The sequence below is a fragment of the Lycium ferocissimum genome, chromosome 9 (genome assembly GCF_029784015.1).
Source record: "Lycium ferocissimum isolate CSIRO_LF1 chromosome 9, AGI_CSIRO_Lferr_CH_V1, whole genome shotgun sequence".
NCBI lineage: Eukaryota > Viridiplantae > Streptophyta > Magnoliopsida > Solanales > Solanaceae > Lycium > Lycium ferocissimum.
In genome coordinates, this window is record NC_081350.1 from 33481865 (window position 1) to 33505173 (window position 23309).

The 23309-nt window shown below is 33.7% G+C and overlaps 2 protein-coding genes across 2 annotated transcripts; one reads left to right on the top strand and one right to left on the bottom strand.

Annotated features, from left to right (window-relative positions):
• Positions 1–8640: 8640 nt before the first annotated feature.
• Positions 8641–11247, bottom strand: LOC132031826 (uncharacterized). Its single transcript, XM_059421720.1, has 5 exons — positions 10886–11247; positions 10352–10696; positions 10126–10157; positions 9196–9806; positions 8641–9075 (listed from the first exon to the last, which is right to left on the bottom strand). Exons 1-5 carry the CDS (start codon positions 11245–11247, stop codon positions 8641–8643), a joined length of 1785 nt encoding a protein of 594 aa, XP_059277703.1.
• A 4218-nt stretch (positions 11248–15465) lies between these two features.
• LOC132031827 (uncharacterized) lies at positions 15466–18525 on the top strand. Its single transcript, XM_059421721.1, has 5 exons — positions 15466–15504; positions 17012–17081; positions 17360–17490; positions 17564–17860; positions 17971–18525. Exons 1-5 carry the CDS (start codon positions 15466–15468, stop codon positions 18523–18525), a joined length of 1092 nt encoding a protein of 363 aa, XP_059277704.1.
• Positions 18526–23309: the final 4784 nt, after the last annotated feature.

Below are 23309 nucleotides of genomic sequence, written 5' to 3' on the forward strand. Positions count from 1 at the left end.
AATATTGGCCATAATATCAGAAATCTAAAAAGTGGTGTGGCTATTTTTGCAGTTCCCGTTTACGATGCAGATGAAAGTTGTCACGGTCTTCACTTTTCAAGGAGGGAAAAGGATAAAAAAATGCCCCTCTATTTTGGGAAAAGGCCTAAAAAAAATTTTCATTACAAATTTGGGTCAAAAATACCCTCCCGTCAATAAAGTTTTCAAATATACCCCTGTTTAACGAAAATTCCCAACATAACTCGATTTCATTTTTAAATCCGCTGCATTTAAACCCAACCCAACTAAATAAAAAACGCATATGGGTTACCCGCTCAAGGGCTGGCCCAAATGTAGGACTCGGCAAGTTGGTCGCATATGGGTTTATTATGTAGTTAGGTCGACTTTAAAATGAAATCAGGTTATTTTTGGGATTTCCGTTAAGATTGGGGTATATTTGAAAACTTTAATAACGGGAGGGTATTTTTTACCCAAATTTGTAACGAATGATATTTTTAGCCAACTCAAAGTAGAGGGGCATTTTTGGCCCTTTTCCCTTTCAAGAATGAGGCGAAATCTTTTTTGAAAAATTTACTTGTCATAACTATTCCTAAGACTTAATTATGAATAATAACTACTTTATTTAATATTTAATTTTCGCCACTATATTATTCTAATATTACATTTCATAGCTACCCAACTATATGTCGGTTATTATCTTTCCTCATCTCCTAAATACCAGGGCCAGCTCAAGGCCAAGGCCACTAAGGCAATGGTGTTAAATTTTTTATTTTTTTTTATCATGTTTTATTGCTAATTTATTTTAAAAATTATTATGACTTATAATATTTTTATATGTACTTTTTAAATATATAAATTATATTTCAAAAATTTAAAGATAACGAATTCGGATACAAATAATAAAATTTAGCCATCGAAATTCAAATCAATAGAAAATTGAGATAGAGGGCATTTTTGAGAAATAATTTTTTTTCAAGAATTGATTGGCTATATTATCACTTATTTTTGAAAAAAAAAATGTTACAATTTTCATCGCGATTATAAAATATTAATTAATGACTTATCTAAAAAAATTTAAAAAATAGACTTTAAATAAACATGTACATCACAATTTTTTTTTTTTTTAAAAAATAGAGCTTCTCTTTGAAATTTAACCTTAAACCCCCAATCTTATTAAAACGGCACTGCTAAATACACGATCAATTAGCTACTCCATCCCTAAATACACGACCCATTAGCTGCTCATCTCCTCACCATAGAGCTATGACGTCTCACCCCACTTTCTTCTTCTTCAACAATCTTCTCTAAAAATCCCCATTTTCTCTCTCCAAAAAACACACACAAATAATTCTTCCGTTTTTTTTATAACTTTTCGCACTGTCGGTAACCGCTCCACCGGAAAACGGCCGGAAGAGTTGTTGAAAATAGAGAATCAGTGGTTGACTTAGAGGACTTATGTTTGACTTGAAGCATTGACCCGTAAAAGAGGTAGGCAGTAGAGTTAGTTAGATCTGTGAGGATTTAATAATTTAGTCATAGGCTTTGATTCTTAGTGAATGTTCAAAGAAATGAAGAGGTTAGTGAATGGTAATGTACGGACGGCTTAGGGCGGTGGTCGTAGTTGATGATGAGTGGAGGTGGCGGTGGTGTAAAATAAGTTATCCTTCAAATTTGATTCAATTACTTCAGTAACTCGGGAGATGTGTCAATGGCACCCGAAAAATTGCAAATGTGATTTGCTGGTAGGGATTTTAGGTATGTTGGTCCTGCTTTTCCTGTTGATCAGTCAAATATGAACTTATGAGGGAGTTCTGCCGTCGAACGATCCGGTGCTGCTTGCATTTTTGGTTACGAGAAATTTTCTGAGGTTACGAGGAGGTTTTTTTCCGGTTGTTGTGGTGGTTGTATTTTTTTTTTGGGATATAGTGTATTTTTTTATATTCCTTTCGAAGGAGAAAATGTAAGTGTATTTTTTTTGTATTTCACTGAAGATTTGACTCGAATCCGTTTCTTGTTCTTCTCCATGTCGAACATAACAATATATTTGACATTGTATTTTGAAAAAAATAAGATGTCTTTGACACTATATACAGGCGAACCACTCACAACAGAAAGGTTGTATTTTCGTGTAGTTAAAAAAATTTCAATCCAAGATAACGATGTATCTTTGGGAGACTTCTCGTATTTTTGGAACATTATCCGCCTTCAAAAAGTTTGGAATGGAGTAATTTAAATTAATGGAACTTGACCGTTAGTGCGTGATAAATAGTTGATTTAATTTGACTTACCATTTTAAATGAAAAGAGAGAATGTTCAATACAACCTATTTTCTATTTCTATAAATTTTGTATTTCCGTGTATTTTCGAATATTTCAAAAATGCCATCCCATTTTGTATTTTTAAAAAACTAAATACAATCAAATTCAACAAAAATTAGCTACGGTTTGTAAATACAAAAAAAGTAGTTATAAATTGTTAGAAACTATTAAAAGGTTGCTGTTTAAGTAAGTTTCACAAACTTTATTGGGGTAAAAACAGAATGTGATTGAAGTCGGATTAATTGGAAAAGGTCAAGTGAAAAAGGATTAAACTAATTACAAATGCATTTTGATACCAGTTGCCTTGGTTGTACTTTCTGCCAGTGGAATAGTACCTAGGCAGTTATAAGTTAAGGCAGAGTCTTTCCTATTTTCCATTTTAGTCCCTAGACTAGAAGTTCGAGTGGAGGTGTAAGGCTAATTCAGAATTACAACTTACCTAAGGCTCTTTATGTTAGGCCAGTTTCATCACTCGTGCAATTTCCCTATCCATTGATTGATTAAAGCAATGCAAATGAAAAATTGTTCATCATATCTTGGCCAGTAAATAATTTTCTAAGTTTCTATGTCTTAAAAGTGTTATTACGTTGAGTAAGTAGTTAAAATATACTTAAAATTGAGAGTTAATGGTCAAAAACAAACTTAAACTCAATTTTTACGATTTCCGCCATTAAGACAACTCCATCAAAAAACTATCGATGATCCATTTTCGTGAGAAATATTACCATTACTTATGTCTTTTAATGTATAAATGGGAACAACTGATAATTCAAGTATTTTTAAACTTAAGTGTTTTTACCATTATATCTAAAACTGGTAATAAAGCTTCAATTTTCATCTCTAAGTGAAAAAATTTCTTAACAAAACACCAACATATTCTGATTTCCCAAAAACAAAATAGATTCTGGTTTCCCAAAAAGAAAGGGAATTTTTACAGCCCATAACTACATCTAAGTGTTTATTAACTACCTTTTTTTTTATATATACAATTATTTATCTATATTTCAATATATTTTTCCTAAACTATATCTCAATCTCTTTTCTTTTTTTCAAATATTTTCTCTCACTTCTTCAATGCTTGAACCGGATTTCACTCCCATTTTTTCTTCACCATAATTCACATTTCTTCTTTTTTCAATCACTACAAGTAACTAATTGTGGTTAAGTATTTTTGTATGTTCTTTGTTGTATTTCTCAATTGTTCAAAATGTAATTTTTTTACCTTATTTATATTTTCACCCATTAGAGTATCTTTAACAAGATTAATTCACCATTTTTAATGGCGGATATTGAAATGTGTTCCAACCATTTGTTTATCACATGTGCATTGAGAACGAAAAAAAGTTGATTTGTTAAGAAGCAAGAAGATTAACGATCCCTCAATGTTAAAGAATGCAGCCAAAATCAAGAAGCCGAAATATTTCTATGAAACAAGGTTCCAAAGTGTCTCAACCTAAGAGAATAAGCATTTTGCTAACGTAGTATCTTGAACTGTTGTTGTTTTTTTGGATATATTTACAATTATAAATATTAATGTATGTTATATATATTTTGTATATTTCAAAGGTCTTGAGTATTTTTACAATTATATTTATGTATATTTAAAAGAATTTTTTTGAGGTGTTTGTTTCTCGTATTTTTGTATATATATGTTGACATTTGTCGAATGCGGTTTGTGGTGCATCTGTTTGCTATTTATATGTATGGTATGTCACATTAGTTGTTTTGTTTTGCGTTGTATTTATTTGTGCTCTAAATATTAGTGTTGCCTTGTTTATTTCGGGAATCAAAATTTTATGTTAAACGTCATCCGGGCTCCATCGATGCAACGGTACATGAATATCGATGTGTTCAAAGATATCTCTAAGCGAACATTCAATATTTTTGGAAAATTTCTCGTCAACCTCGAGACCCAACCTTCATGGTGAGAGCTGACAAAAAGTACCATAATTGCTTTGCTCTAGATATAAATGATAATCGTTTTTCAATGAGAGAATTTGCCCGTTAGCGGGTTGAATTGTATACCAATTTACTTACGACGAAATAAAAAATAATAGGCTAATGGATAATTATTTTGGTGGAACCAAAAGTAACGTCAAAAGATTGGATTTTGATTGTCAACATGGGGGGATAATGATGAGGACGAGCTAAAGCTTGCATTAATTATATATATATATATATATATATATATATGTATGTACATTAGAACCAAAGAAAACGAACATACCAAGAGTTCATTTTTGAAGTTGTTGAGGAGAGAAGATATGTTGATTATCCTTGAAAAATCCGTTTCGTGATTTGATCAAAAGGTATTCCAACACAACATATATTACGGGGGATGCCTATTGCAATAAAATAGAGTGTTTCATAGTTCCATCTTATCTTCTTTGCCGAAATTCAATTCAAGAATGTTGAATTGGAGAACCAATGACTTCTACCAAAGTACGATATCTTGATGGAAAAGACTGATGTTTTTTTTCATAGCATTTATTGTTAATCATTTCTTCAATTTGTATATCAATGATATACTTGTCGTATTTTTTAGAAATATTTCTCTATATTTCACATACATAAGATATGTTAGTTTCCTGTTATCATATATTTCAACATATTTCTCTATTTTTTCATTTAACTTATGCCAGTTTTAATTTTTAGATGGCATACTTATTAACTCTTTCTTTTCTTTGTTCCTCAAAGATGTTCCTTTTTAAACATAATTCCCACTAGGGAGACTATGCAAGTTTTGATGTTGTTGACACGGTTGATGAAGTTACACACGGCACAGATATGGCAGTTGGAAGTATGATGATTTTTCTTCCACTCCTCCCTACCTTGCTAAGGGTAAAAACCACAAATGACGGGTCAGTCAGATTCTCCACCTTCTAAGGAACACAGACCGCTTTCCATTTTAGCTTCCCCATCAAACAAACAACAAGTCCACACCGAACCACTCACAACAAAGAAAGGTGTTGCAAAGGATCAACGTGATGTCCCTACCGCCTATGCTAAAAATGAACTGCAGTTGATTAGGAAAGATTTCCAAGAGTTCAAAGAATCTGTAAGTGTTTTGGTTAAGTCAAAAATATCCTATTATGTATTTTTATATACTATTTGTTAAACACTTAACTCATCTTTTATTTCAACTATTAGGTATTTGATGAGTTTAAAAATGTTGGACGATCACAAATCGTCAAAGTTAACCGATGATAACTTCAAAAGGTTTTTGAAGCGATAAAGAGTAACAATTACACCTTATAGTCAAGCGAATGCCATCCGACTAATGGGGTACAATCATCGCACGAACAAAACAAACATCGATATATTAAGACAACTCCACCAAAACATGTTGAAGATTCGTTGAAAGGTAATTTTATTCTTGTTAGGTGGAAACTATTTTTAAACTTATGTTATTTTCATTTTCAGTCAAGCTGGTTTTTATAGTCTACTGTATATTCAAAGATATTTCTCTGTGTTTATTCTTATTATATATACAGTTGTCTATATTTCAATATATTTCTCTATATCTCAATACCCTTAATTTTTGTATTTCAGTGTTTTATCACTATATTTCTCTGTATTTCAATACCCTTAATTTTTGTATTCCAGCTAAACTATTTTTCTCCTTACGTTATAACCTTATATTTCTGTTAATTTTTTTTTTATTTGAAATGTGTTCCAAGGGTGTTCCAACCATGTCACATGGTGAGGTCCCGGTTGTTGGAGTCACTGCGGCAATGTTAGCGAAGAAACACTTAGAGCTTCAACTGAAGAGAATAATCAGCTTGATGGAGTATCTTTCAACTCCGTTGAGGTAAATTTACAATTATAAATTTATATCTTTTCAAGATTCTGCTATATTTACACTATATATATGTGTTTTCTAGGGAATGGTCGCAAATTTCTTGTTGACTTGCCACTTGAAGTTCAGAATCCGCAAGCTCATTCAGGAATGCAAGCCGCGGACATCTCTGAACATTCAAATTTGGAGTCAACACAACTCGATGAGTGACACCATAACTAAGTCTCATTTTCTGACGAGATGTTACCCGGACCAAATACAAGGATCGGGAACCACCGGATTTCATCAAATGGGTGAAAAAGGTTTCATTATGCCAATAACATCAATGTGATTAAGATGTGATACAAGTAGTGATTGAAAAACTAGATGTTGGTCCAACTAGGATAGATAAGTTTGAATGTATTTTTGAAAAGAAGCATCCATTTTAAATTTACATATCCATTTTTTGCAAATCACGATAATTCTGCGGTTTAGCAACTTTTTACATTGAAAAATTGTTTTTGATTTTTTTTTTTTTACATTGAAAAAATTTTTGTTGATTTTTTTAAGGACAAGGAAAGCGGTTACAAAAAGAACAAGGAACTTTTGGATCCTAGAGACATCAACTTTTCCTTCAATTTTGGTGTTTTATATGTTGATAACAAAAACTGGTTTTACACCTTATCGATGAATGGTCAGGCTTGGAATGATGAGGTGATATATTTCCCATACTTCTTACCCTTAATTCTTTCTGCAATTTTGTATTTCTCCGTATTTCATTTTATTCCTCTATATTTCTTATTAATGTCGCCATAATGACACATCTGTTATGTATATATTTTTACAACATATTTCTATATATTCCTATTATTGTTAGTAAAAATCCTAAACATCTGGATGTAAACTGAATTAATGAATCACATTAACTTAAGTCATTTTTTTCCAACATATTGATGTAATATTTTACTACTTGCGGAAAAATGGCAAGTATGATAATGATGTCAATTACAAATTAACAACCGTTTGCTATATATTCTTCTCCAAAATTGATGAAATTCATCATGGATTTGCAAATACGAGGGGGGATGGGGGGGTAATAGTGTTGCCAAATTGGAGTCCGAAATTTGTGAGTACATTAACGGGCATAGGCTGCTGGCAAATGTGCCATGGCATACAGTGGATCTTGTATTCATCCCTGTCAATATCAAAGAGGAAAATCACTGGATATTGGTTGTAGTGTCATTCATTGAAAGATATTTATATTTTTTCTTGTTGTTATTATTTAACCTATTAACCGAGCTGATTTTTTTTTTTTTAGTTTTACGTGCAGGTGTTTGTACATTTACAACTCATACCGAGCTGCAGGTCATGATGCCATTGTTAGAAGAGAAATGCACAAGCTAGCCACCTTTTTGCCACATCATTTACAACTGGCTAGGTTTTATGAGAATAAAAAAGACATCGATTTTATTAACCACCCAAAATTCAAGGGCAAACAACAGACTGATGACTTTGATATTGTGTATGTGAACAAACTGCCACAACAAGCCTCCGGATCCATGTACGTATTTCTTAATCACATTTCCTTTTTTTCCCCCACAAATTAATCAAGTAACGACTTTTTTTCCTCTAGAGATTGTGGTGTTTATGTTGCATCATTTGCTGAGTACTTGTGTTCTAGTGGATTGACTCCAGAAAAGATCGATGTAGAAATTCTACGTCAGAGATACGGCGCTTTACTTTGGGAATATGGATGGCAAAAGGTGGATTTGAATGCCTTCAGTGATAATGAACTGCCTCCAAAGGCATCTAGGCCTGCAATAGATTTTGATGATGTTGCCGCAGTAGTTCTTAATTAGTCTGTTAGGTTTAATGTTTGAACTCTGTTGTTTACATTACTGTTAGTTGAAAATTTTGTACATTTTGTTGGTTTTTTTTTTTTTTTTTTTTTTGGTGGTAAGACTTGATGACTATGTGTGTTTTCTCATCAATGAAATTTTTGCATTGTTTCGAATCATCTGATACTTTTTCACTTCTTTTCTATGTAAATTGCAGTGTTTTTTATCATCTGATATACACAGTCTGCATTTTCACTATGTTTCAGTATAAATTGAAGTGTAGATTGAAGTGTTCTGTCACCTAATAAATCAAGTTTGCAATGAAATTTTTTTGTCATATATTTGAAATACAGAGAAATATAATGAAATATATATATATATATATATATATAACCTGACTGTTGTTCAGCTAATAAAGTTTTGAAATACAATGAAATATAGAGAAATATAATGAAACATATAGAACCTGACTGTTGTTCAGCTGGTTAAGTTTTGGAATACACTGAAATATAGACAAATATAATGACATATAGATAACCTGAACTGTGTCCATCTGCTACATTTTTGAAATACAGAGAAATATATTGACATATAAACAACTGAAGAAAATGCAGATTACAATGATTAACCAATAATTCGCTTATTGAAAATTATTTTTCTAGGATAAGTGTTCCATAACAAATAAATGCACTTACAAACTAAACATCTACTTCTTACGAGGCTCATTACAACAAGAATGCCTATTGTGGCCAAGGCGTCCACAAGTACTACAAGCATTCCTACGTTTACCAATCATCGTCTCCATTAATGGTTTATCTCGCTTTTTCTTTGGCCTTCCCTGGGGTCTCTTGTATCTTGGTGGTAAAACAACTTCATCGGATATGTGTTTGGGAATATTCCACTCACTCTCGTCAGGGAGAGGATCAACTGGCACATCATACGTCTTCACCACTGTTTTTGGTTTGAATAGATCTGAGCAAAAATCATCAGGCATAAGGCTCTTACTCTTCAAAACAGCCCATGCATGCGGACATGGTATCTCGTCCATTTGGAACATCTGACATGTTTTCTTTTTAAGATCAATTATGAAATGCCTTGATTGATCATGCACGGTATACACAAATTCAGTTGATGCTTCAACCTAACAAACAAGAATTTTGTCAGAGCAGGATTTACATAGAGTCAGTACTTTTAAACCCATACTGAAATACATTTAACAATATATATAGTCATACTTATGCAAATTTAACAGTAAACATACCGTCATACGTAGAGATTTACACTCATTTATTGATAATAATTGCTGGAATGCTTTCCCGAGCGTTGTGAATGTGTATGTACCGTTTCTTCTATTAGTGCAATTCCATCTTCCGAACATCTTTCTCACTTCTTCAAGAAAATCAAAAATAGGCAACTCTCTTGCTGCTACTAGTTTTCCATTAATACACTCGGCTATATTTGAGGACATTGTCCATCCTCTATTAACTGGTGAATACAGTCGTGCCCACTTTTCCCTTTGAGCATCCTCCAAGTAATCTTTCACCGGATAATCAACCTTCTGAATCTTCTCCATCAGCTTGTCAAACTCATCCTGTGTGTATGCTTTTGCAAGTGCATAGAATACGGGGCTCAATACTTCATCTTTCGTTTTGTAATGCTTTGTCACATTTTTCCATAAATGCCATTTACACGCCAAATGTGGTACAGTTGGATATACCCTTAACACTACCTTAATAATGCTCTCATGCCTATCCGATACAACACACATGTTATACCTAATTCCATAAGCTTGTCTGAACTGCTCAAAGAACCACGTCCAAGACTTATCGTTCTCGGAATCTATCACACCATATGCCAATGGCAAAATATTTCCTGCACAAACAAGAATAATCTTACAGAGAAATATAGCTAAAAAATATAGGTAACACTATGAAATATACTCTTTACAACATTTGATTTTACAGCGAAATAAAACAAATCTTTTATGAAATACATTGAAATATACTTTACAATGACATCTTTTAAGAGCGAAATATAGCTTAAAAATATGTGCAATACATTAAAATACAATGTAATATACTATTGCAGAGTGTTATTGTATAATAACCAGCACCATAAAAAACTGAGACATTCATTTAAAATATAATGAAATATACCCCAAAAGGAAACCACAAAAAAAGTGACTACATACCTGCACCCATCGTGCTGGCTGATACGAATGTACTGTTATATGTAGTTTTAAGGTGGGAACCATTTACTATCAGTATTGGTCTACAACACTCGAATACTTTTATGAACGCTTTAAGGGCTACAAAAAAAAAAAAAAAATACAAGAACTCATTTCTTTTTTTTTTTCTTCTGATTTATGCATTCTCACATGTGATCCAGGATATGTTTTGTCTAAGATATACACATACCCCGGTAACTTATTATATGATTCAGATGGTTCCCCTCTTAATTCATTCATTGCCTTTTCTCTAGACCTCCAGGCCGTCATATAAGAAACATCAACGCCAAACTCATTTTTTACGTCGTCTACTATATCATTAGGTGTATATTTCCTCTTGTGGTTTGCTATTTTTGGCTTAACAACTGATGCCCAAATAAACCCACTTGTTGCTTGTCTTTGGGAATACACCTTGTCCTTCAACGGACATGTATGTTCGTCATGGAAATATCTCACTTTGAACATTTCAGAATTGGCAATACTAGAAGCTCGGAATTTCCAATGACAGTCAGTTGACCAGCATACCAATGTGTAACTACAAAAACAAATTCCATTAAAAATAACAGTAAAATTAAAGTTCAAAAAACATATTTCAATGTATTTAATATAATACCTTTCAAATAAACTCAGGAAATAGTATGCCAATATAAACAGTATGTATTTCAATGTATGCTGAAATATATTTCAACATATTCAACATACCTTACTGCATTGGACCTTTTACGTTCTGAAATTGAATCTTTTACGAATTGCATAATTTGCCATAACTGTCCTCAGAGTATCCTTATCCTTGTATATTTGATCAACGAAAACTTCCTTTTGTTCCTTGTTCGAAATTATGAAGTTGTCGTTGTTTTCAAATAATACAACAGCCTTGGAACAATCCGACAAATCCGAATCATTTGATTCAACTACATCCATAGCATGCCTATAATCTTCAATTTCAATTTGAAATATATCGTCCCCAACTGCGGATTCTCCGGACACAAATTCATCAATCCCATTATCAGTTATGGTAACGCACATCGGATACATCTCAAATCCTTTGTTTTCTCTCTTAAGCTCAACATACACCCTAACTCCCATATCGTTGTGTATTTCAATTGGTATATTGTCTCTTTTGACAACATATTTTATTGAAATGGATTTCTTACTAGTATTAACTCCTATCTAAATCGCAATAATCTCAAGCAACTCGGCGTATGAACAATAATCTTTGAATACGATTGTGTCTATTTTGTAATTAACAAAGTAATTCTAGTCATTAAAAAACCCGGAGTGTCTGATAACAACTGTTATGCTTGACATCTTTAAGTCTCGAAATATATCAAAAATAAAAAGATCAAATACTAGAATCAAAAAATAATTCATCGTTTCAATCACAGAAAACAGAAAAGAAAAAAAAAATCTAAAATCGAATAATTGAAAAAATTGAAATTTACCTTTTGTAGAATACAAAATACAAATTCGATCGTCACTATGATTCTACATATACTCTCGTTCACATGGCATAGAATGTATTTCAACTTCAGATTAGAAGAATTTGAAAGTACAAAACATAACTCCTTAAGTTTTTCCTCTAATTGGAAGTTTTACTCGATTTGAATTCAATTTTTTTTTGAATGTGATAGAAATGGAGAGAGATATGTGAGCTGATATGGATGAACATGCGTTTTGCATGATTTATGGGATCATTTACATTAAAAATCTGTTCCAAAAATAGCTCCTGATTTCGCTGGAACTTGTCTCCTGTTCGCTATATTTCTCTGTATTTCAAAATAATAGAAATACACGGATTTTGTCAAAAAATCAGCTACGCTGTGTAATATTGCAATTTGTAGTTATTCCAGTTAGAAGGTAACAAAAGTTAGCTATTTGAGTAAGTTTCACAAAAGAAAAGTACAATGTAAGTCCATGGATTTAACGATAAGATCGTGATGTTCCTCTTTATAATGGGCTAGCCCAACTCACGTGGGCTTCGATTTTATCAGTCCAATCTAGCTCAACCCATCACTTCAAATTAAAGGCTTTAACGAGTACTCCTATTACAAGCCGAATCACAAAATACAGAGTATACAAGTGTGAAATTGAAGAAGTATGACTAACTAAATAGGAATTATGTATGGGAATCTATCTGTACTATTCATAAATTTAGGATAAAGCCAGTTCAATCGTTCAGTAAGTACAATTTCATTTAGCAACTGACTTGCAGAATATAAGACACAAACTGAATAGAGAATGGGACAAAGTGAGGGAAAAAGAACTGATGAGTAAGATGCCAATGTGAGAGGACTAAATATAGACCCAACCATTTTAGCATACTTTGAGTATTTCGGGGGACTATGCTTTGAAGAAATATTTAACTTTAGCTGAGCATCGCAGGAAAAACAGTAAATGAGGAAACTCGCAACGGACAAATACATGTTTATAGGGTGGAGTTCAAACGGGGACACATTACTGCCTTGATACATTAGCTGCAGAAGCTCAACCATAGCTGGGAAAATGAAAGCAAGCTCAACCATAGCTGGGAAAATGAAAGCAACTAGTACGTTACTGTGCTGAGAAGAATAATTATAAGGCGATGTGAAGAAAATGTACTGCTCTTGACGAGAAAAAGTACAGTTTATAATGGTGATGCTTGTGAAATTGAGCTGCCCATTGGAGTAGTTTTGGCGACTTGTTCTCTCTACAGCCTCCGCCATTGAAGGAGCCAAATTTCATACAACACTTGGAAGTAGTTAGGTATCGAATATGGTGGATTGCATGTCAGTTTATATAGATCATGATATATATTCTTTATTATGTTTACTTAGAATCTTTCTTTATTATGTTTACATAGAATCTTTATTTGTCAGTTAAGGACTTCTCCAAGAGCAAAATTGTGGAAGCGGTCCGTTATCTTTGGTATTCTATTCAAAATAGTCATTTAAGTATTACTTGAGCGTATTTGGTCCTTTGAGTTTGCCGAAAGTGAGCACTTTCAGTCTTCGTTAGATATTTATCAAATTCTGATTACTAATTTAATCGGAATGGTAAAAACAGAAAATATTTAACTGGAACTCACATTTGTGTAAGTACAAATTTTGTAGTTTATGATATTTTTGTTATATTTCAAGAGTTTGGTGCAACTTTTTGAGATGCAACTTATATAATTTTTTATCATCTATTTTTCGTATCTGATGTTTTTTTATGTTTCTGGAATTTTAAAGAAATATATGGTGTTTCTGGTTAAAAGAGTTTCTATATATATATATATATATATATATATTTGACAAATATATATATATATATATATATGTTTTGAATCTACTACAAAAAATAAGGGACTGAGTGAGACAATTTCTCGTTAGACGTTTAGAGGTCAGGGAAAGTACAAGGAAGGTTCGAACTTCTAAGTTCTAACCGAGACTTTAAGAGAGGCTTGACATCAATCAGAGACAATAGTTTTTTTATTGTGCAATAGGGGTGTCCATCCATTGGTGTGCAAATATTCGGTTCAATTGTCTTTTATATTCAGTTTCTTAAAATGCTAAACTAATATCATACTTAATTTGATTTTGAATGGTTCGGTTTTTTCTCCTTTTGGTTTCTGTTTATTACGTTTGGTAAAATTCGATTTGTTCGATTTGAATAGCGAATCGTAATTTTTTTTTGAATTTTTTAAGAAGTCAAAAAATATTGGACATAATACTAGAAATCTAAAAAGGTGTGCAAAATAAGATTTGTAGTTTGGTATCTATGTTTGATTTAATAAGTTGGTGTCAATGTGATTCGGCCATTCCATCGTCCATGCCAACTATGAAACTGTCTCCTGGACGCCAAATTACTGATTAAGACATTTTTATTTTTTATTACATTGGGGGTGGGCGGAGGGGGGGGGGGTAAGCGAAGGGGTTGTGACTTGTCGACAAATATTTTTACCCTCTCAAATTATTTATCGTGTTTGCTAAAAATAGTTGTCTCAAATTATTTGTCATTTTAGAAGTTCAAGGCACAATTAATTATTATTTTCCCATTTTACCCTTAGTAAATTTTGTAATTAATGGAGATAACATATAAATAGAGTAAACACTTGATGGAGAGAGATTATAACTTAGACATAAATAAGGGTAAATTAGCCAACTGCCCCTCCTAATTAATACTCCCTCCGTCTCAAATTATTTGTCGTAGTTACTAAAAATGGTTGTCTCAAATTATTTGTCATTTTAGAAGTTCAATGTACAATTAATTATTTTTCCCCCATTTTACCTTTAGTAGAATTTTATCATTAATGGAGATGGCACATAAATAGAGTAAATATTTAATGGAGAGAAACTATAACTTAGACATAAATAAAGGTAAAGTTAGTCAATTATCCCTCCTAATTAATATTTCTTAAAGAGCATGTAAAACAAAAAAGCTATAGATAATATGAGACGGAAATATAGAAGCGAAAGGAAATATTACTTTCGATTCAACAGAATCTTATGCAACTAAAGATAAGTTGATTTCAAAGCAAAAATATTATGTCCCGGTTTAAATTTTATTAATTCACTTTGATTTTTGGAAATTATTTATAATTATAGGATAAAATGCATGGTTGCACTATTTTTGGGTGTCCCAAAACAGAAGTGTTAAATAATTGAAAACATAGGAACTAAAGCTTCTCGCGAAAAATAAACCGGAACTATTACACAAATTGAGACATAAGGTGTAAAGCCATGCATAACACTTATATTCATAATTGAAAGTTTTTTTTTTTTTTTGGGTTAACATATTTGAAAGGTTATAAGTTGTTTACAAGAAGGAAAAAAATAGTTTAGAACTAAGTTAAAAATATTTAAGGGAGAAAAACGATCTTAGCTGTGCATTCCCTAACTCCAAATGGTTATACCTCTCAATGCACAAGGAATTGAAGTTATGAGCTATGTGTGTGCGCGTGCATATATATATATATATATATATATATATATATATATATATATATATATATATATAGTTCTATGAGGCACCCAATATATAAAAATAGATATTTTATATAGAAAGGACCAAATATAGACCCAACCATTTTAGCGTAGTTTGACTAATTGGGGACTATGGTTTGAAGAAATATTTAATCTTAGCCGAGCATCGTAGGGAAAACAAGAACGAGGAAACTCGCAACGTCAAATACATGTTTATAGGGTGGAGTTCAAATGGCGACGTATTAATGCTCAATACATTAGCTACCCCTGGGAAAAATGAAAACAACGATATGTTTCGCGAGAAGAATAAGAAGGGGCTATGAAGGTGTACTGCTCAGGATGAGTGTTGGTCTTTAAAGACATGGGCTTTAAAGATGATTGTAGTGTGAATTGGGAAATGGTGAGAAAATAAAATGGAGGGAAATGACTTTCAAATAAATTTCATTTTGGAAAGGCACTTTGTCCTTCATTGGTGGGGAAAAACACTTCTTATGTGCTTATATATAGAATCACCTCTTCTAATGTCACGACCCAACCCATCGTGATGGCACCCACACTAACCCCCCTAGTGTGGCGAACAATCTCCTTAACCATTCATTTGTACAATTATAAATCCATAGCGGAAGTCATCGTACAAGGACTCTAAAATATAAAACTGTCTAAGAAATAACAGCTGTCTGAAATATCATAAATGTCTGAAATGAAGCATGTGTGTACGGTTGAGATACTATCATTGGTTGCATTGCATTGCATTAGACTTATCTTATTCTTGTGATGCATTGTTGATTCGTTGATGATTGACTCTTGATATTATTGCGTTGTTGTGTCTATCTGCCTATTATGTTGATTTTGTGAACGTATGCATGATACTAATCTTAGTCGGCCTATGATCTACCGGTATATAGTGTTTGTACTGATACTACCTTGTTGCTCTTTTTATTTGGGTGCAAATTGTGTGCCAGAGACTTCTTCCGGACCTCACATCTAGCTTGAGGCTATTTCCTGTCCAGATCAGAGGGTGGGCTCCTATCCATGCCATTCCGCCGGAAGATCTTTCCTATCTTGATGTCTACTTCATTTTAGACAGTTTTATGTTTTAGAGTCCTTGTACGATAACTTTCGGATTTTGAGGTTGTAATAATTAAACTTCCGCATCTTTATTTTATTTATAGCATGACTAGACAGTTTTATGGCTTTATTTCTGGTTATGGATTTGTAATTGTACAAATGAATGAATAATTGGTTAAGAGGATAGTTCGCCCCACCAGGGGGTTAGTGTGGGTGCCATCATGCTGGGTTTGGTCGTGATATCTAGCTCTTAATGAGTTGAGAAGAGAGACTCCCCTCGCGTTGTCGTCGTCACTCGGATCGGCTTCAGCTTCGGCTTCCCCTCGGATATGGTTTGATTGATTGATTGATAATCCTTTTGGACCAAATTTATTTCTAAAATTCTACTATTATTTATTTTCCCTTAATAATTTTTGCGTACGGACTTTTTATTCCCAATGGTAATAACTGGTATTACCGAACAAACATAACACTTGATGAACAGGTATTTTCGCACCTGTTCATGCCCAAATTTCTACCTATAAATTCCGAGGCTTCGCCTCAGTTTTGTTTCACTGAAAAATTTTGAACGTTATATCCCCTTTTCACTCTTACATTCTGCATTTCTTTCAAAAAACAAAACATAAGTGTCCAGTGTGATTTGCTGCCGCCCTTTGAGTTCGACAAAGTTCTGCAATTTGCATTGCCGCTATTGCAAAATAGTTTTACGTTCTATCCTGGAAGAAATTAATCCATTAACCTTGGCAATTGTGAGGGGATTAGATTTCTTAAGGACACACAAAAAACTTGTGGGCTCGGAAATTTTCTGTTTCATCTAATTTCTGTCTTTAATGTTTTAGGTTTTCATAAAACAGATACTGGTTTTAGAAAATTTCTGGAAAGTTACTGGTTTTAGTAAATTACTGGAAAGTTACTGATTTCAGTAAACTACAGGTTTGAACACTTAGAAATAACAAGCTTAAGAAATCTAGTTTATTGTTTAATCTTTTGTGTTTTGTTTGTGTTGGAGACTAAAATCTTCGGATTTTCTACTCCGCTTTTGAGATTAAAGTTTTCGTAACTTTCTACTCATTTGTCTACTCGATTTGAAGATATAAAAACTTCATTGAGTATATAAGCTTGTGCATTTAGTTTGAGGATATAAAAACTTCACTGATTTTGTTAATTCTGTTTGTGTTTGTCAACAGAAATGGGAGACCAAACTCTAAATCTAAATGCTATTGCTACTGCCACACCAACCCCCGCGGTTGGCTTTATAAGCAATGTTGCCTCCTCCAGTCGTACTGCCCCAGCACCGACTCCGGCAGAAGCCCGAAAAGTTTATCGGAATTGATTTCAAAGGGTGGCAACAAAATATGTTCTTTTACTAGACGACTTTAACTCTACAATAGTACATTAACGAAGAAGTTCCGGTTCTATCCAAATCAACTCCTGAAAATGAACGTTCCAGTAAGATTGAGGCTTGGAAGCACTCCGATTTTTTGTGTAAGATCTATATACTTAGCGGACTGGAGGATGATCTTTTCAACATCTATAGTAATGTGGGAACTTCGAAAGAACTATGGGATGCGTTGGTAAAGAAACATAAAACTGAGGATGTCGGATTGAAAAAGTTTATAGCCGCCAAGTTCTTGGACTACAAAATGGTAGACAACAAGTCTGTTGTTACTCAAGTTCAAGAGTTACAGGTTATCATCCATGATCTCCTTGCTGAAGGTATAAGTCTAATTAATACTTATGTCGAAAATATTAAGTGTGCTATTACTTACATATTATTTATTGTAGCTTTGGTGATTAGTGGCGTGTTTCAAGTTGTGGTAGTAGAGAAGTTGTCTTCTTTATGGAAGGACTTCAAAAATTACTTGAAACACAAACGAAAGGAGATGACGCGGGACATCCTATCATTCGGTTGAGAATCGAGGAAGATAACAAGGCGGCAGAAAAGAAGGCTAATGAGAGATTAGCAATAGGGGGAGCACCTATTGTTGAAATTTCTCCAACGAATCCGAAAAAGAGGAAAAATGCTTCAGGACCAAAGAACTATCCCATCAAGAAGAAATTCAAGGGAAACTACCACAATTGTGGGAAAAGTGGACACAAAAATGCAGATTGTCGAGCTCCGAAGAAGGAAAAGAAAAAGGGTCAAGCAAATATGGTTGAAATAAATGAAGACATTGATGACTTGTGCGCTATGCTGTCTGAGTGCAATTTAATGGAAAATCCTAAAAAGTGGTGGATTGACTCTAGAGCCACTTGTCATATTTGTGCAGTTAGAGAAGAATTTGCTTTATATGCTCCCTCCGAACTCGATGAGACCATATTTATGGGAAATTCTACAACGTACCAAGATTGAAGGTTATGGAAAGATATTTCTAAAGATGACCTCTGGCAAGGTGGTGACTCTCAACAACGTCTGTCATGTTCCAGGAATAAGGAAAAATTTAGTGTCTATCGGACTTTTACTAAAAAAAGGTTTTAAGTGTGTTTAGGTTTCAGACAAAGTTATAATAAGTAAGAACTAGATATACATAGGAAAAGTATTACACCTCGTAAATTTTTTGCATCATTTGTGTCGTAAGTGAACTAGCGTAAGCCCAAAGGAGCCATGGAACTTCTATAAGATTAAGGAAGACCTCTAACAAGTGTTAAGTAAGTATCTAAAGGTTTTGGGATCAAGCGAATCGAAGAAATTAAGTTTGTAGAAACTCTAAGAAAAATTGGCAAAATTATGGACAAGATTGTTGGTCCAACTTGAGGGAGGTGTACCTCCTAGCATATGAGGAGTTATGGGGTGCATTACCTATCCAAATTGAAGTTCATTGAGTCTAGTTTTCAACGCAATAAAACGTTCATTGATACGACATTAGAGTAGAAATTTATGAAAGGTTTACGACAAGCTTCTCGGGCAGGCAGTGGGCCTCGCTGAGCGAGCTCCAAGGCTCGACTAGGTGCACTATAGGGCTCCCTGGAGCCTAGTTGAGGTGGCGGAGAGTGCTATCTTGTATAAATCCGCCCTTGCTTCATTTTAACTAATTTCTAACATTTCGCTAAGCCTTCACACCCTTGAAAACCTCTCCCAAACCTTCTCCAAGTCTAAGAACACATCTTAAGTGATCCAAGCCCAAATCCAACTCTCATAAGGTAAAAGATCATAGCAAAAAGTGTTGGATTCAAGTTAAAGCTTAAATTCTTATGGTTGTTTCCGAGGTAGAGGATTCTTAGAGGTGAAGCAAGATCGATAAAGTTAAGGTTTAACCTCTCCTCTATGTATTTAAGGTGTTAGAAGCTATAGATAAGTTGTTTGATTGGAGATTCTTGGAGAAAAGAGGTAAGATTACATCTTATGTTGGGCTATTTTGAAGGCATGTTAATAGTTTGTGGCTGGAAGTTGGTAGTTTAACTTGAATACATGGTGTTGAGCATTATTCTTGTGTTGTTGAAGTCGATTGGAAGTTATGGAAATAGGGAAAATATGGGGAAGTGCTGCCCAAATTCACCTAGAATACACATAACATTCGTTAGTCGCCGTTTAAAGGTTATAGTGACGTTAGTATTATATTTGTGATTATAGATTCCATTTGAGAGGAAGCTAAGTTCGAACGGTTATGAAAGGAGTTGGTATAAGGTATATTAAGGCTAATCCTTTCCTTCTTTTGACATGTTTTATGATGAGTCGAGATATAGACGAATGTTATTCTACGAAGACTTCATTCTTAGTAAGCAGGGGGAATCTAAGTTATTCATGCCCTTATGATGTCATTCATATATGTTATGTATTGGATTCTTAGTCTTGTCGATCCTCATAGGGATGATGGTAGTACCCATAACGTACTCAGAGATGTAACACCTTACGTCACTTCGAAGGAAGTTTTAAAGACCTTAAAGAAGTCCCTAATCCTTAGGTGCTCTCGTAAGAGTAAGATATGAGGTGACATATATATATAGTATGTATACAGGCACGTATGTACCACCGAGCTACGGCCAGTTGGGCAGGTATATATCTCTAGTTATCACCAGGTTATAACCGGATGGGCAGACATGTATTTACTATCGAGACATAGCCAGTTGGGCAGACACGCATTCACCACCGAGCTATGGTCGGTCGGGCAGTTATGTCATATGCATTTACCACCGGACTACTGCCGGTTGGGAAGGTACCACTGATCAGTTGGGTAATTAGCGTCATGATGATAAGGTAGTCAGTACTGTAACATTGTAGATATATAGATATACATACGAGATTGTAGTAATATACATGTTATGGCCCTCAGCGTCAAGTCAGAGGTTACAGGTTGAGTCTTATCCCTCTCATTGACAGCATCTTATTGTTACGCTATATTTTTGCCTTACATACTCGGTGCATTTTTCGTACTGACCGTCCTTTTGCCTGGGGTGTTGTGTTACATGCCACACAGGTGTAGATAGACGAGGCGAGGATCCTCCACCGTAAGTTGCCTCCATATATCAGCTTTTGGGGTTGGTGAGCTCCATTTCTTCCTGGAGTATTGCCAAGTCAGGGTTTCGTATATGTATTTTGTACTATAGGTATATCGGGGGCCCTGTCCCGACTTATATACTATGGTTATGTCCTTAGAGGCTTCGCAGACAGTATCCTGTATACAATTTAGTTATGTCATATCAGTTTGTTATGTCGGCCTTGTGGGCCCTTATATTTATATCTATGATGAGTTTTGCTGCCTACAGAGACGTATGTTGGCCTAGTCGTCCCAGATATGATATTATGTTTGAAGGTTGGCCTTCCTGGCCTCATTCTTCTTTCGAGACCTAGATGATGCGAGTTACAACTTGGTTCGCTTGAGCCTAGTAAGGTGTCGAGTGCCAGTCAATTCTAACCTAGGTTGGGGTGTGACAAAAATGTTACCTTACAGAGGGCCTTTTCAAATTAAATGTAATGGTCGTTGATAATAATACTTGAGTCAAATGATTTATGGCCTTACCGTTTAGGACATGTTAACTATAGAACCTTGCGAAAAATAATTAATTTGAATGTATTGCCTAAATTTGATTGCGATAATTTAAAATGTCAAATTTGTGTGAAATCTAAGTATGCTAAACATCCTTACAAGTTAATTGAAAGGAATTCAAATCCTTTAGACTTAATTCACACAAATATTTGTAACATGAAGTCAACTCCATCTCGCGGTGCAAAGAAGTATTTCATTACCTTCAGTGACGACAACACTCGTTATTGTTACATTTATTTACTTAATAGTAAAGATAAAGCAATTACCGCATTCAAATAATACAAAAATGAAGTTGAAACGAAACTTTCCAAGGAAACTAAAATGATAAGAAGTGATAGGGGTGGTCAATATGAATCTCTTTTTGAAGAAATTTGCTTGGAATATGACATTATTCATCAAATAACTGCCCCTTACCCTCCACAATCCAATGGAATTGCAAAAAGAAAACATAGAACATTAAAGGAGATGATGAATGCTTTGTTGTTAAGTTATGGTTTACCCTAGAACTTGTGGGGGGAAGCTGTTCTTACGGCTAATAGAATAATTAATCGAGTTCCCCATAACAAAAAACAATCCATTCCATATGAGAGATGGAAATGAAGAAATCCCAGCTTGAAATACTTCAAAGTGTGGGGGGTGTCTAGCTAAGGTACAAGTTCCTAAACTCAAAAGGATAAAAATAGGACGGAAAACCGTAGATTGTGTTTTCATAGGATATGCAACCAATAGCAAAGCATATCGATTTCTGGTTCACAAATCAGAAAATCCCAATGTTCATGTTAATATGGTAATGGAATCAGATAATGTAGAATTTTTTGAAAATATTTATCCATATAAAGAGAAGTGTGAGTCGTCTAGTGAAAGATCTAAACGACCTCAGGAAGAAACAAATGAAAGTACTCCTAATGAGGAGAACCCAAGACATAGCAAACGTCAAGGACATCTACTTCCTTTGGTCCCGACTTTTTGACATTCTTAGTGAAAAAAGTGCCTTAAACATTTAAGGAAGTAGCGTCTTCTTTAGAAGCACAATATTGGAAAGAGGCAGTTAATAGTGAAATAGAATCCATTTTAGGCAATCGTACTTGGAAGTTGGTTGATCTTCCTCCAGGGAACAAAGCTTTAGGTTCCAAATAGATTTTCAAAAGGAAAACGAAAGATGATGACACTATTGACAAATATAAGGCATAACTTGTACTTTTGGAAAAACTAGGTGTATTTGACTGTATGTGTTGTTTGAATGATCTATGCACAGGCGAATACAACCAAAACAAAAAGATACATCAATATATAAATACAATAAAATACACACCCCGTCGTGTATTTAAATGCACTTAAATACATTATTTTGACTACACATGTATTCAGAAAATTAAGGTTTCATGTATCCAAATACAACCAAATACACGTGACATCAGATAAGGTTGGATACAACTGAATAGTCTATTCAAATACACCGAAATACATCAAATACAATGAAAATGCCTAAATGTAGCCACGAATTGTAAATAGCAAAAAGGTAGTTACGGATTGAAAGCAAGTATTAAAAGGCCCTCTGTCCCAATTTATGTGATACTTTTCGCTTCCCGAGATTCAAACTGCATGAACTTTGACCAACATTTTGAGATGTATTTTTTCACCAAATTGATATGAGAAAAGTTGCAACTTATAATGTTTTTCATGTAGTTTTCAAATATATAAATTTTAATCTTAAAATATTGAGTTAATCGAATCCAATTTAGCTTCAAAATTTAGTCAAATTGACTCTCGAAAAGCGAAATATATCACATAAATTGGGACAGAGGGAGTAGTTATTTATGTAAATTGCTCATAAAAATAATAAGATATTATTAACAGACTCTCTTCCACATTCGTTTTCGCAGAACAGATCTCAAATTATCATTTAAACAAATCGACAACTAATTTCAGTAACAGCTTAATCAGTAAGTGGAGTCCAAAAATAATACACCTTCAAGAACCACCAAAGAGCTACTCTTGGAACCAAAAATGTTAATTAAAACGGTGAAGATTGCAAATCTAATGTCTATGCTTAAATTTTCCAAATTGTAGTATACAAAAGTAGAAAGACGCAGGAGCTAAATTTGTAAAATTTCACAGTTTGGAAAATTTAAGCATAGACATTAAAATCTCT